Source organism: Copadichromis virginalis, linkage group LG10 (assembly GCF_057382275.1).
Source record: "Copadichromis virginalis isolate Kocher_CV1m ecotype Utaka linkage group LG10, C_Virginalis_male_GT1.1, whole genome shotgun sequence".
NCBI classification, from domain to species: domain Eukaryota; kingdom Metazoa; phylum Chordata; class Actinopteri; order Cichliformes; family Cichlidae; genus Copadichromis; species Copadichromis virginalis.
In genome coordinates this window covers 25,900,127-25,915,214 of record NC_140627.1, presented here as the reverse complement: position 1 = coordinate 25,915,214, position 15,088 = coordinate 25,900,127, and the positions used below count along the sequence as shown (strand labels likewise).

Sequence of the window (15,088 nt, the reverse complement as noted above, 5' to 3'; positions counted from 1 at the left end):
GACATCCAGAGGCCCCCAGAACACAAGAGACCAAGGAAGAACAACAGAGGGGCAGCCACGCCACTGTCCCAGAAAGAGCTGAGGAGAGCCACAGATGAGGGCTCACTCAGCAGCCACGGAGCAGAAGCCAGGGGGGTTGCAGTGACGTGCCCGTGAGCTCCGCCGGCAGCCAGCTGTGCCTGAGTGACCGAGCCCCAGGCCGAGAGGCCGGGGACACCCCACCTCCGAAGTGGCCCGAGCGAGCCCCAGGCTCCAGGCCCCGACAAGCAGCCACCAGGAGTGAGCCGGTGTGTACCTGGACGCCCATCCCCGGACACAAAGAACAACCAACGCACCGATGTCTGAGGGAGTCCGCCACCAGCAGGGGAAGTGGTGGTAGGGGGAGATAGGCCTCCAAACCTTGGAGGGCCTGAGATGTCCCCAGAGAGGTGGCGTCTGATACCCAACCTGACATATAGACACAGACATACAGGCACACACAGATGCAAACATCCATTCCCACCCTCATGCTCTCATATGCACTTACTCTACACTCAACCAACGTGGAGACAGACATAGAGAGACACTGTACACACAATCACACTCCCCAAGCGTACTCTACGAACCGGGTCTAGGTACCCTTGCCCCTGGAGGGGGGAACTGCACCCAGACCCAGGTGGTGTTACCCTTTTCCCTGCGGTGGGGAGAGAAGCAGACCGACCCGACTCCGCAGCAACAGGGAGGCCCCACATTCCAGACCCCAGTCGGACGGCCAACTCCTCCTCCTAGCCCCCCACTCCAGCAGGCCGCAGAGAACGGGGGTGAGAGTAGACTCCAAACCTCCCTCCACCCGCTCATTGTAGTGTTGATGCATGTGTGTTCTAAGGTGCATTTAAAACCCAGGAGGGCATGGAGCTACCTGCCAGAGAGCAGCAGGTAAGCGCATAGCCCCTCCTGCTAGCCCTCAATGTCTACGTGTATTTAAAATTGAGAGGTGGGCAACGACGCCAGGGGTGAGGTGTACACCCTGATGGTAATTTGAATTCCGTGTAGCATGTCCACCCCCAAGATCCTATATGTATGTGTAATGAGAGTGGGAGTAATGTGAATGTCTAAGTTGTGGGATAAAATTGAGGCAGAGGCAGCCAGAAGGGGACAGAGGGGGGAGGGGGGTTGCCTCCTCTTCAACCTGGTGACACACCCCTACTCCAAGGCCCTGCATGTGTGGATGGTTGTGGTGGAGCAGGAAGAGGGAGGCAGCTGGAGATGGGGAGGGAAGGAAGGAAGGGAGGGGCAAGTGACCCCTCCCTGGGGCCAGCTCCCCCGCTGACCCCAGTAGGCATCCCCATACTCCGCGACCCGCCAGGGAAAGGGGGCCCAGGCCCATCCGGACCGGGGCCCAGTGCAGCAGCGCCGCCCGGCCCCACATAGCCCGGGACAGTCCACCCAACACCACCACAGAGAAAACTTCACCCACCCCATCATCCACTCATCTTCCAGACTACATAAGACACATAAGTGGTCTGTTCTCTAACAGGCAGCCAGCACAGACAGTTTTCAGTGCATTTGAGCCTGTTTCTTAGCTGTCACACTCAGTTTAGACTTGCGTATATCCGTACTGGAGTACCACTTGTAGAAATACCTTTTATTCACATCTCATGTGGGAATATTTCCCCGGTAGCATACAGACCAGGCAGTGGTCTCCACAATGGAGAATGATTTGTTACAAATGACAAGGCATTCGATGCTTTTTCGGGCCATTAAAAAACAAATTTTCCGTATGTAGTATTCGTTTTTGTGTGTTTGTTCAATGGCTACGTAGTAGAGGTTTCCGTAGTGTAGTGGTTATCACGTTCGCCTAACACGCGAAAGGTCCCCGGTTCGAAACCGGGCGGAAACATGTCAGGTCTATTTTTTTTGTGTGTGTGTGTTGTATCGTTTCTACGCAAGAGGATTAGGGTCCCAGGGAAAAGAAGGAGTGGGAATGTCTTTTTTTTCTTACCAGAATTCTGAGATTAAAGTCAGAATTCCGACTTTTTCTCCCAGTATTCTTCTCAGAATTTCTCTCAGTGTTCTTCTCAGAATACCAAAAGTCAGAATTTTGACTGTGAACCGACAGTTCTGACTTTAATTTGAGAATTCTGAATTCTGACTTTTTTCAGAATTCTGACTTTTTCTCAGAAAAAAGTCAGAATTCTGACTTTAATCTGAGAATTCTGACTTTTTTTCCTCAGAATTCTGCGAAAAAAAAGTCAGAATTCTGAGATTAAAGTTAAAGTTCTAACTTCAGGATTCTGGCTTTTTTCTCAGAATTCTGGAAAAGAAAAAAGAGGTGCCCACCTTTTTTTCCAGTGGACCTAATCCTCTTCTGTAACGACTTGTATGACTTGAATGACTTTCCGGTTCGAAAATGTCTATATAACATGTCTTTTGGACTGTATTTTCGCAACAGCAGGCCTGTAACTTTATAAAAGTGAGTATTTTTGCTTGTCACCAAATCATGTGTGACAATATTAGATCGTGACATGTATATATATTATTGTAAAATGACAAAGTTGTATCATAGCGAGTTTCCGTAGTGTAGTGGTTATCACGTTCGCCTCACACGCGAAAGGTCCCCGGTTCGAAACCGGGCGGAAACAGTACTACTTTTTCTTTATAATAATTCTTCACATTATCAAGAAAACACAAAAATACTAAACAGCCACCTGACAATTTATTAGGTACATATTGCCTTCAGATCTCCCTTGGTTCTTCATGACATCAACAAGTTGCTGGAAACACACCTCGCAGATATTGGGTCCACACTGGTCCTAAATTGTTGCTAGGACAGATCCATGCTTTCCATCTGTGTCACAGCAAATACTGAGACTACACAGTAAGCACAGTTTATATCATATCTTATTGTCTGATTTTCTCCAACATTCAACCATTTATACGATTTGTTCTTAATGATCGCAGTCACACGTGTTTCTGTTGAATCTGAGTCAGTCACTAGGTGGAGACAAATAACTATTAACAAAAAACTCAACGGAGACGGAAGGAGAGTTGCTGTAGAAATATACTGGTTAATGGAAACTGCATTTGGAAGTTTCCGTTGCATAATTTCTGCAGCATCGTGCAGCTTTACGGTGATATGAGTTTTAGCAGTATACAGTAGTGTATTAACTCTGCGAGAAATAAAGTCAATTTGCGCAGTCCGTATGTGCCGACGAGATGAAGAATGAATGCTACAGACAGGGTATGACTATGTAATACACAGGTTTAGTAGATAATACTTTAACTGTGAGCTTTTATTTTTATACTGACCTGTTCCCGGTGACCTCTTGGAGCTTTTACGAGTGGTTTCCGTAGTGTAGTGGTTATCACGTTCGCCTAACACGCGAAAGGTCCCCGGTTCGAAACCGGGCGGAAACATATTTATTTGGTTTCCCTGAGTCACACTTTTCATAAACATTACGTTATTAACTGAAGTAACAAGCCATATTTGACCCACGGTCACCCAGTGGGGATTTACTGAATTCAATTCCCTCATGGAAGCCTTTTAAAATATCCTCGATATTAATATAGCACCCAACGCCTGGCTATGAGAAACTAAACATTAATCTTTAAACACATGCAATACAGCACAATCCAGTATACTCCAAGCACACCCCCAATCTTGCATAAATAGGAAGGGTTGTGTCAAAAAATCATATCCAAAAATCTTAGCCAAATCAGACATGCAAATCATAAAGAAAGATGCAATCTTGAACAACAATAGCCACTATTGCTGGCTAACAGGGTGTTGTAGAAACTATACTGCTGGTTAAAAATAGGTAAGAGGAGAGGAGGAAGGTATGCTAGGAGATGGTAAGAAAGAAGGAAAGGCAGGAGTGTGAGGTGCGATTAGGGACTCTAAATTTAGGGATACAGTCCCGAACAAAAGTTCAAGACCATTTGAAACCCATGGTTGGATCATAACGAGGTTCGAAGTAGAGCTTCAACATGCAACAAGAAGAAGTGGAAGTGAGACTAAACATTTTTTGAGCATGCAATTTATTGAAAATGACGCTTAAAATGAAACGGGTTGTTTGACAGCTGATCAAAAGTTTAGGATCGCATGCATTTGAAAGGTCAAATCTGTTCAAAAATGTGGATTCATTGTCATTTTCTTTCAGGTAGTCACACTGTCATGACATTCTGATGGCAAGGCAAATAAACCTTTCCTTTTTGAACGTACGTTGTTGAACACCATATAGTCTGAGTGCTTTTTCCTTCAGTAGAGCCTCAAGAGGTGCAGGGGCGTAAAACGGCCGCTGGCTGTGTCCAGATGTTGCAGAGAGCATCACTCATGACTGAGGGCCCTCGCCTGTGTGGTAACGACTGGGTTTTTAAACAGGACAATTCTACAGTACACAAGGAACTTCTTTGAAGTGAATAACATCACTCTTTTGGACCACCCTACGTGTTCCCCTGATCTAAATCCAATTGAGAACCTTTGGGGGTGGATGGCAAGGGACGTTTACAAAACTGGACAACAGTTCCAGACAGTAGATGCCCCATCTTTAACACGAATTGTATTCCCTCTCACGTCATGGGAACGCAGATACTCAGGCTATCACAGCACATCACAGTTCGCAGTCACACGTGTTTCTGCTGAATCTGAGTAAGCCACTAGGTGGAGACAAATAACTATTAACCAAACACTCAACGGAGACCGAAGGAGAGTTGCTGCGGCAATATACTGGATAATGGAAATGCTTTTGGAAGTTTCTGTTGCATAATATTTTCTGCAGCATAGTGCAACTTTACGAGGCTATACAGAGTTTTTATAGTGAGGTGATTATTATGGCCTCCTACTATGATATGCAGTGTATTAACAGAGCGATAACTAAGGCAAATCTGCGCAGTCCGTGTGTGAGACGAGATGAAAAATGGAAAATGAATACAGCAGACAGGGTATGACTATATAACATACAACTGATCAATTTTCTTTAAACGTTATTCATTTTCTCAAAATATCCCTTCACGAGAGCTAAGCTGGTTTCCGTAGTGTAGTGGTTATCACGTTCGCCTAACACGCGAAAGGTCCCCGGTTCGAAACCGGGCGGAAACATATTTATTTGGTTTACTTGAAAGAACTACAGTAAAGTTTCAGTCTTCATAAGTATTCCATGACGTGAAATGGTAAATCTCCTAAGATGTTGTATAGTTATTAGCCCCTAAGATAAGGCTTAGAGTTTTCACAAGATTGTTGGAAACCTAAGGTATCAATCTGGTAACTCTCCTAACAAAAACTTGTCTCAACCCCTCACTGAAGTCAGGCCAGTTTCTTCCACCTCTTATTCTCTTCCTCTTTTCAATTTCCAAAGTCATCCTACAGCTGCCTACATACATTCTCACCCATCTCTTTCACATTGCACCTTCTGCATAAGATATCCTCCTGTGTACACCTTCAATCACTCTTCTGTGTCACCTTGTGTTCCTTCTTCTTCATAAAGGGCATGTTCACCACAGTAATTTCCATCCTTTCTGCAAAATACAACTGGCCCAGCTTGACTTCTCCACTGAAGGAAGAGCGTTCACCCCTTCAGAGATCAAGACCTCAAGACCCTCACGGCCCCCCTCCTGGACCCCTGCAGTTTGCATACAGAGCCAACAAGTCTGTAGATGATGCTATCAACATGACTCTACACTTCATCCTGCAGCATCTGGACTCCCCGGGAACCTACGCCAGGAGCCTGTTTGTGCCTATTTGTTTCAAAACCATGCTTCCAGACCATCTCCAAGACAAGCTTTCCCAGATGAATGTGTCTGATCCCATCTGCCGGTGGATCATTGACTTCCTGACAGACAGGAAGCAGCATGTGAGGCTGAGGAAGAATGTCTCGGACTCCTGGACCATCAGCACTGGCTCCCCCCGGGTCTGTGTTCTTTCTCCTCTGATCTTCTCCCTGTACACCAACTGCTGCACCTCCAACCACCAGTCTGTCATTAAGTTTTCAGATGACACCACTGTTATCGGACTCATCTCGGACGGGGATGAGTCTGTCTACAGGAGGGAGGTTAAACGTCTGGTGTCCTGGTGCAGCCACAACAACCTGGTGCTGAATGCCCAGAAGACAGTGGAGATTACTGTGGACTTTAGGAAGCACACAGCCCCACTCTCCCCCATCATCCTGACTGGCACCCTCATCACCACTGTGGACTCATTCCGCTTCCTGGGTACCACCATCACCCAGTACCTTAAGTGAGAGCCCACCATCACCTCCGTCATAAAGAAGGTCCAGCAGAGGATGTACTTCCTGAGACAGCTGAAGAAATGCAACAAGCCAACACGGACGATGATGCAATTCTACTCTACAATCATCAAGTCCATCGACATCTTCTCCATCACCATGTGGTCGCTGGAGGGACAAACAGAGACTGCAGCGTGTTGTGTGTTCTGCTGAGAAGGTGATTGGCTGCAGAATCCCATTTCTGCAGGACCTGTACACCTCCAGGACACTGGGGCATGCAGCTCGGATCACAGCTGACCCTTCTCACCCTGGACACAGTCTGTTTTACCTGCTCCCTTCAGGCAGGAGGTTTGGTCCATTCGGACCAGAAACTCTTGCCATAAGAACAGTTTCTTCTCCTCTGCTGTTGGACTAATGAACAATAACCATATGACTCTTCCCACCACAAGCACACAACCCTATACTGTGTTCTCTGCATCTGTTCCATTTTTGCACTGATCATTACCTGCGTACATGTACAGTGGGGCAAAAAAGTATTTAGTCAGCCACCGATTGTGCAAGTTCCCCCACCTAAAATGATGACAGAGGTCAGTAATTTGCACCAGAGGTACACTTCAACTGTGAGAGACAGAATGTGAAAAAAAAAAATCCATGAATCCACATGGTAGGATTTGTAAAGAATTTATTGGTAAATCAGGGTGGAAAATAAGTATTTGGTCAATAACAAAAATACAACTCAATACTTTGTAACATAACCTTTGTTGGCAATAACAGAGGTCCAACGTTTACTATAGGTCTTTACCAGGTTTGCACACACAGTAGCTGGTATTTTGGCCCATTCCTCCATGCAGATCTTCTCGAGAGCAGTGATGTTTTGGGGCTGTCGCCGAGCAACACGGACTTTCAACTCCCGCCACAGATTTTCTATGGGGTTGAGGTCTGGAGACTGGCTAGGCCACTCCGGGACTTTCAAATGCTTCTTACGGAGCCACTCCTTTGTTGCCCGGGCGGTGCGTTTTGGATCATTGTCATGTTGGAAGACCCAGCCTCGTTTCATCTTCAAAGTTCTCACTGATGGAAGGAGGTTTTGGCTCAAAATCTCACGATACATGGCCCCATTCATTCTGTCCTTAACACGGATCAGTCGTCCTGTCCCCTTGGCAGAAAAACAGCCCCATAGCATGATGTTTCCACCCCCATGCTTCACAGTAGGTATGGTGTTCTTGGGATGCAACTCAGTATTCTTCTTCCTCCAAACACGACGAGTTGAGTTTATACCAAAAAGTTCTACTTTGGTTTCATCTGACCACATGACATTCTCCCAATCCTCTGCTGTATCATCCATGTGCTCTCTGGCAAACTTCAGACGGGCCTGGACATGCACTGGCTTCAGCAGCGGAACACGTCTGGCACTGCGGGATTTGATTCCCTGCCGTTGTAGTGTGTTACTGATGGTGACCTTTGTTACTTTGGTCCCAGCTCTCTGCAGGTCATTCACCAGGTCCCCCCGTGTGGTTCTGGGATCTTTGCTCACCGTTCTCATGATCATTTTGACCCCACGGGATGAGATCTTGCGTGGAGCCCCAGATCGAGGGAGATTATCAGTGGTCTTGTATGTCTTCCATTTTCTGATGATTGCTCCCACAGTTGATTTTTTCACACCAAGCTGCTTGCCTATTGTAGATTCACTCTTCCCAGTCTGGTGCAGGTCTACAATACTTTTCCTGGTGTCCTTCGAAAGCTCTTTGGTCTTGGCCATGGCGGAGTTTGGAGTCTGACTGTTTGAGGCTGTGGACAGGTGTCTTTTATACAGATGATGAGTTCAAACAGGTGCTATTCATACAGGTAACGAGTGGGGGACAGAAAAGCTTCTTACAGAAGACGTTACAGGTCTGTGAGAGCCAGAGATTTTCCTTGTTTGAGGTGACCAAATACTTATTTTCCACCCTGATTTACAAATAAATTCTTTACAAATCCTACAATGTGGATTCATGGAATTTTTTTTCACATTCTGTCTCTCACAGTTGAAGTGTACCTCTGGTGCAAATTACTGACCTCTGTCATCATTTTAAGTGGGGGAACTTGCACAATCGGTGGCTGACTAAATACTTTTTTGCCCCACTGTATATATCAATCTGCTTAGCACTTTTAATTTTTATTTTTATGAGTTATTTAAGTGTTTGTCTTACAGTATGTTTTGCACTAAGTACCGCAGCAATTTCCTAATGTTGTAAACCTGCCCAACATTTGGCAATAAAACCTTTTCTGATTCTGATTCTGAGCGATTCAAAAGTAATAAATCAAAAAGCTGAAAATTGCATTTCTGGTTGACAGAAAAAAAATGTTTTTCTTTTTTTCTGTGATGCAAAACTCCATTCTGCTTTTTAAAAATGTATTTTTATTGGGAGATCTGTCTTCCTCTCCCTCTCTAGATCTCTCTATTCAAGAACAGAAGCCACAAGAAGATTAAATGGAGCATAAATAGAGTAGTGGTTTTCATGCTTGCCTGACATGTTAAAGGTCAAAGTTGAAACACACTTTTCCTTTTCTTCATGCTGGGATTAAACGGTGCGGGTTTCCCAGAGCTCAAGCAACATGTTCAAACTTGATCATGCACACAATATACCAACACCCACAGATGTAATGCCTGAGTAGACTTGTAGTCAAGACCGCCTAATCCGAGACCAAGACCAAGACCAAGTTGAGGCGAGACCAAGACCGAGACCAAGACCGGGACAAAAAAGACTAACTTTTGTGTGCTTTTGAGGGCTGACATGATGGTACTGACTGGCCCCAAAGTCATCTGACAAAACAGCGATCACCTCCAACAACTGTCTAAAGAATGGGAAATATGTAACTGGTTTCAGTTATACTTTATATATAGATAAAATTGCAACATCAAACTGAAGATTATAATCCACAATGTGGAGGGATTTGAGCATGGCTGAGCCACTGTGTGTCGCTGCGTGACAGCTGAGCAGCGCAAGGAAATTAAGTGAGGAGCCGGCTCTCGCTCAATGGGAGTCGACTATTCTGATTCACTACAAAGCACTCTCTAAGCACGGCTCTTAGAGCTAAAGCTTTTGCGCATGATGCATTATCGAACGTTACGCTGTGTGTCATGGATACTGTTGACTCCAAATCTCCTGACCACTATGTTGATCTGAGACAGCAAGACCGAGACAGCGAGACCAAGACAAGACCGAGACCAAAGTCCGTCGAGACCAAGACGAGACCAAGACCACGTAAAAGTGGTCTCGAGACGGGTCTCGAGACCAAGGCGGGTCTCGAGACATCCAACTCTATGCCTGAGTAACGTAATACATCAAGATTCTTTATTACAGGATGGTTTCTATTTACACTCCGGACACTTTTTTTTATCTGCACCCTGCTACCTGAACCTCCTCTTGCATTCAGAACTGCATTAATTAACCAGACTTGTAAGGCGAACATGATACCACACTACAGACACTGGTGGAGTGTCACTCTGGGGTCAGTTTCTGCCACAGACATGGGTTATAGTTAGACAGGTTTTGATGTTGTAATGTTTTTGTAGCAGTCCTTTAAGCACAGTTTGAAGATAAAAGACGGACGATCTGATTTCCTCGTGTCAGCATTGTTCCCACATCATCATAATTAATGTTGTTCCAGGTTCAACATTGCAAGTGACCAATCACCTTCTTGTGACGTCATTCCTTTGCGACTTCGAAATACCCGCCTTCGAGTATTTCGAAATACAAGTGAAGAAGCGAAAAACAGCCGCCTGTCCGCCGAATTTGAAGTCAATTTAGGATACTTTCCTTTAATAAACGGTAAGCATTATACATATGTTCCTCACTTGGCTTGCTGTTTGTTTGCTAGCGATAGGCTACTTGACGACAGCATTAGCTAACCAGTGTTCCCCAACTTTTTGGGTGTTTCGTGGCCCGGGGGTTGGGTCAGGCAAAATTGCAGTAGCTTCCCTGATCATTTTACAAACATAAGTGAAGAGAATCTGGACTAAAAGGCCTAGACTTATGGTTGTGTGCTGAATCTATGAATCAAACTATCACCTGGAAACATAATTAACTGGTTCATAGCTGTGAAACTGGACATGAGTTCTTGATTCTATGGAGATTAACAGTAATCCAGAAATTTACAAATTTGTCCTGGTACATCGCGTAAATGTTGTCCCTGGGACATCATGTAGAAGTTGCCCTGGGACATCGTGTAGATGTTGTCCCTGGGACATCGTGTAATTGTTGTCCCTGGGACATCGTGTAATTGTTGTCCCTGGGACATCGTGTAAATGTTGTCCCTGGGACATCGTGTAAATGTTGTCCCAGGGACATCGTGTAAATGTTGTCCCAGGGACATCGTGTAGATGTTGTCCCTGGGACATCGTGTAGATGTTGTCCCTGGGACATCGTGTAGATGTTGTCCCAGGGACATCGTGTAAATGTTGTCCCAGGGACATCGTGTAGATGTTGTCCCTGGGACATCGTGTAAATGTTGTCCCTGGGACATCGTGTGATAGCTTGTAAATAATGGAATGAAAATTATTGATTGTTATTAACTTGTGAAAAAGAAGTGTAACAAATCCACATGTTATGTTCTTACACCCTTACAGAAACTGTGACTCCTTCACAATGTCAGGTAAATGTCAACTCATGTTGAATAATCAACCAATCAAGCCTTTTATTATCACATGCAATGTTACACGTACAACTGCAATGAAAATTTCACCCCCTTCTGACCATACATATATTGCTTAAACATCACATTGGGAAGACAGGTCGGAAACAGTTAGGAAGGTCAGAAAACAATTTAATTAATAGATGAGGGGAGAGGAGGAGAAAAAAGAACTACAACCAGACAAAGCTCCTAGAAGACTGAAATGGATGATGGTTGCAGCATGCAAAAAGAAAATGATATCTGTTGACTACAGCATATGCTTTCTCACAGATTACCTTGTGGGAGTAGCTGGACCAAACTCTATTGGTATTTCAAGTTTGAAATCCCTGTTTGACCAGACTAACATTTCAGATGAGGTACCTCTTGACATAAAAATCCTTTTATGTTGTCATAAAACTAATGTTAAATTCTGCTTTAAATACACTTTATTGTACAATTTACTTAATGAATCGTGTTCCTTAGTTCTGTTTTTATTTATATGTATTTATTTATTTGTTTTATAAGGTAATAGATGGCCTAATCTATTTGCAGTGTGAGGTATGTTGAAAAGCTTGTTTGATCATAATGACATAGCATGTTTACGTTTTTTGTAATGTACTTGAAAACATAGGTGTATTTATGTTATTTTTATAGAATTTCCCTCACATTTATCCAATACCAAGCCAAATCACTGGAAAAATTTTGGATGGGTCCACAAGAGCACAAAGTGCATACTTTTTGAAGGTATGACTTGGACTGTGGTAACTATGTTCTTATCACAAAGGGTTTATAAGTTGCCACTATAAACAAACAGCATTTTCCAAAATTGAAGCCTTGTCAGAAGAACCTGAAAAATACCTTTCTGAAACCTTTTCTGTGTAAAGACTTGTTCAAAAGCAATGCACACAGATTAAAACATTTCTGTCTTGGCCAACTGATAAAGAACACCAAAAATTTAGTGGTGCGTGTTGAGTCTGTGGTCTTGATTTGTTTTGTACACACTATAGAAATTAATTAATGTAAACCAAAAATGACACTTTCTATATGTTTGTGTATCTGCAGAATTAATTACAAGTCTCACCTGACAAGCTTTTGCAGTTTTGCAGTGTCATTCTTGACAGAAAAACATACTTGTCACATTATTTTTATTTCCAGAAAAACATCTTTCAGATGTATGAGAAATTGATTGGAGCCTGTCTGGAAAACGGCAGCCACTGGACCTTGTTTGTAAGTTGCACAGATTTTGCACTCTCTAGTGCATGATACTTTTCAGTGTCCCTCATTAGGAAAGCTCAAGGCCCAAGCCTACCATATCCATCTTTTTACAAAACAGTTTTGTGACATACCCAAGAGGACCATAGTCTATATGAATTCATTTGGCGAGTCGGAGGTCAGAAAAAGTGCGGCGTTGAAAAACTGGAGGTAATTAATTAACATATTTAACATAACATATTTAATTTAATTGAAATCATTACCGAACGTGGTTATTGATTTCTCTATATGCTTTTTATTTGTAATAAGTGCGATCTCTCAGCTCATTTGCTTCAGCAAGAGGCTGCGCTGGAGAGTGGACCTTGTCACATGTGAGCCACCCACATCAACAGGATGGGAACTCATGTGGAGTGCATGTCATAATGGTACTGAAAACTATAGCTTTAACCTATATAAGTAATGTTTACATTTTTGCCTATTCAGTTTTTAAAGCCTTAGAGGCAGGATGGTAAAATCTCAATTTTTTTTGTAGATTGAACCATTTCAGCAGTAATGCTTTGCTTTGGTTGCTCTGTTTTTTTTTTTTTTCTCGGGGGGGGGGGGGGGGGGGTTAAAAACAAACAAACATTTCTTTGTTAATCTAATTCTTTTTGTTCTTTTTGTTCTTTTTTTTTTCTTCGTCAATTATTAGTTTGCCCAATCTCTCATTGACGGTAAAACACAAGTGGAGGAGTACAACACTGAAATCACAAAGCTCAGGTCCCGACTTTGCCACTACTTATTTTCCTCAATAGGTAAAGATAAAATTAGCTGCCTTCTTTTTCTCTAACATTGGAAAATGTAACTTGTACTTAAACAAATTATATTTTGCAGATCGAACTAGGAAGTGCAGTCAGTGCTGGTGTGTGTGATTGCAGCCAAAGACCGGGTACACTATGACATGTCCTTAGCCATATAGATTGTTTATTTAATGGACTTTGTTCATTTGTTTTTTGTTTGTTTATTTCTTCTTCTTTTTTTTTTTTTTAATTCACCGGTGCAGTGCCAGAAATGTGGTGCATACAAGCACATGCGTTGTTCAAAGTCTGTTTGTGGCATCTGTATCTTCTGTGAGAGTAAGTCACAATATAACTAAACAATGTCCAAAAATGTTTAAAGTGAATTTTTTTTTCGTAATTTTGCCTTTGCACACCAGGACTGTGTAATTAAAGTGGACGTTTCAAGATCCAGTTTTTACACAAAACTATTTTAGACATAACTGTGTCGTATTGTGGGGATTTCTCTTCACAATTAAATTGATATAGTGCTGTTTATATCATTCTTCTTTATGTAACAGCACAGTGCAGCACAGCAGAGGGAAAGGAGTTGTGCAGCATAGTGGGTGGCTATACAGGAGGAGCAATAGAAGTAGCCAGTGAAGAATGTCATCAGGGAAAGCATCAGGCAGCGAATGACAAAGGAAAAGTTCCTAAGGGAGAGAACATCTGCAGCAAATCGACAAGTAACAGTGAGATAGGAAGACTGACAGTCAGAGATGAAGGTACACAGACTGAAGACAAAGAAAAAGAAACAGAAGTGTACGGCACAAGTCTGAGTACAGATAATGCTGCTGCTGATGATGTTGACAGGATCGATGCAGATACAGAATTCCAAACTGATTCAGAAGGAACTAGTACAGTTTACAGAGTGCATGGTCGCTTATCTGTACCAAGCTCAAAAAAGAAAACCTACACAATAACAGAAGACGAGATCAAGCGCAGAATCAATGCAGAGAACATGTCAGTTCATGTTTTCAGAGGTTTGATTGGGGTAGGTATACATTTCGTGATTTTGATGTCACCTGAAATAAATCCGGGTTACTCGTATCAATGAAGTGACAATGTGGCTGGAAATTGTGCATTTGCTGCAACATATACACAATTACACCATGTAAACAAAAGCATTTAACTTTGTGCGCGTGTGTGTGTCTCTCTCTGCTCTTTTGGTGTTTGCACTTTTTCTTTTTTAGGGCCGTAAAGCCAAACTGCCCGCAATGATTCTTGACAGGCCTAAGAAGGCCAAAACTAAAGTAACAGTGTTTAGTGTTCTGAGTGAAGAGGAGGCTGGGGAGCTAGCCCTCGGGTTTGCCGGAAGATTGGCCTGCGATGTCACAACAGACATGGTCTGTAAAGGCATCGACCATTCAAGTGCTGATATGACAAAGTAAGTTAGTAAAACAATATGAAAGTTGTATCTTTTTTGGTATTATTTGTCATTTCCCCGTATTTGGGTTATTGGTGTAACATTGTTAATCTTACTTTCTAATAACAGACAGACTCTTCTCAAAATCCAACACAATCTTAAACATGAGCTGACTGATTCCTCAACCTTCAGTTTGCTGACACACACCTTTGGCCCCGCTGCACTGGATTCTGTCATTTCATTCCTGTGTGAAAAACTTGATCTTGTCTCTTAAATAATGAAACCTTTTGTGACTTTTGTTTGTTCTGTAAATCAGAATCTTGAAAATTGTTCACTGTTGTTCTAAGTTTGTGTTAACTATTTGGCAAAAATGATTGGTTCCTAATCCAAACAGCATAATGACTGTTCTAACACATATCTTAAAAATGCTACAAAGAAAGAAAATTATCACATATGTTTCAATATGAATGTAATTGTGTCACACTCGGTTTGTAGTAGCTTTCCTGTTTTATTTTGAGTTTTGGTATGTTTACACTGTTATTTTTATTTCCCGTGTGTTCGTCTTCCCTTATTAGTTTTACTGTATTTAATTAGTCTGATTTAATAACTTATAATTATTTACTTTCCAGTGTGTATATATGCTCCTCGTTTGGATTATTGTTTGTTTGAGTTCTGCCTGTCTTTTCTATTAAAGATTTGGACTTTTGGACTATTAGTGGACCTCGTAGGTTTTTATTCTGTTCAATTGGTAATTGACTGGGTTTAATTTAGTGGCCTGGAAAACAGGCCGGAGGGGTCTGGTCATTTTAACCCCCTAAGACCCGAAATCTTCCATGGCATGC

The 15,088-nt window shown here is 42.8% G+C and overlaps 1 protein-coding gene, 4 non-coding genes and 1 pseudogene across 7 annotated transcripts; 5 read left to right on the top strand and 1 right to left on the bottom strand.

Annotated features, from left to right (window-relative positions):
- The first annotated feature begins 1,806 nt into the window (after positions 1-1,806).
- Positions 1,807-1,879, top strand: trnav-aac (transfer RNA valine (anticodon AAC)). Its single transcript has one exon. It is a non-coding gene; the product is annotated as a tRNA-Val (tRNA).
- Positions 1,880-2,548: 669 nt separating this feature from the next.
- trnav-cac (transfer RNA valine (anticodon CAC)) lies at positions 2,549-2,621 on the top strand. The gene has a single exon. It is a non-coding gene; the product is annotated as a tRNA-Val (tRNA).
- A 702-nt stretch (positions 2,622-3,323) lies between these two features.
- Positions 3,324-3,396, top strand: trnav-aac (transfer RNA valine (anticodon AAC)). Its single transcript has one exon. It is a non-coding gene; the product is annotated as a tRNA-Val (tRNA).
- Positions 3,397-5,004: 1,608 nt separating this feature from the next.
- Positions 5,005-5,077, top strand: trnav-aac (transfer RNA valine (anticodon AAC)). The gene has a single exon. It is a non-coding gene; the product is annotated as a tRNA-Val (tRNA).
- Positions 5,078-5,558: 481 nt separating this feature from the next.
- Positions 5,559-6,477, bottom strand: LOC146700588 (uncharacterized; annotated as a pseudogene).
- A 3,016-nt stretch (positions 6,478-9,493) lies between these two features.
- Positions 9,494-14,961, top strand: LOC146700587 (uncharacterized). 3 transcript variants are annotated; one of them, XM_085470836.1, is made up of 11 exons: positions 9,494-9,692; positions 9,852-10,012; positions 10,810-11,230; positions 11,379-11,411; positions 11,508-11,597; positions 12,009-12,080; positions 12,187-12,275; positions 12,388-12,490; positions 12,757-12,859; positions 12,939-14,267; positions 14,376-14,961. In XM_085470836.1, exons 3-10 carry the CDS (start codon positions 11,018-11,020, stop codon positions 12,974-12,976), a joined length of 741 nt encoding a protein of 246 aa, XP_085326962.1. In that variant the 5' UTR covers positions 9,494-9,692; positions 9,852-10,012; positions 10,810-11,017; the 3' UTR covers positions 12,977-14,267; positions 14,376-14,961. The 3 variants fall into 3 exon arrangements, with proteins under 3 accessions (XP_085326962.1, XP_085326960.1, XP_085326961.1); XM_085470835.1 differs by lacking the exons at positions 9,494-9,692; positions 12,939-14,267; positions 14,376-14,961 and having other exon boundaries at positions 9,813-10,012; positions 12,375-12,490; positions 12,757-12,932; XM_085470834.1 differs by lacking the exons at positions 9,494-9,692; positions 12,757-12,859; positions 12,939-14,267; positions 14,376-14,961 and having other exon boundaries at positions 9,812-10,012; positions 12,375-12,653.
- The last annotated feature ends 127 nt before the right edge of the window (positions 14,962-15,088 follow it).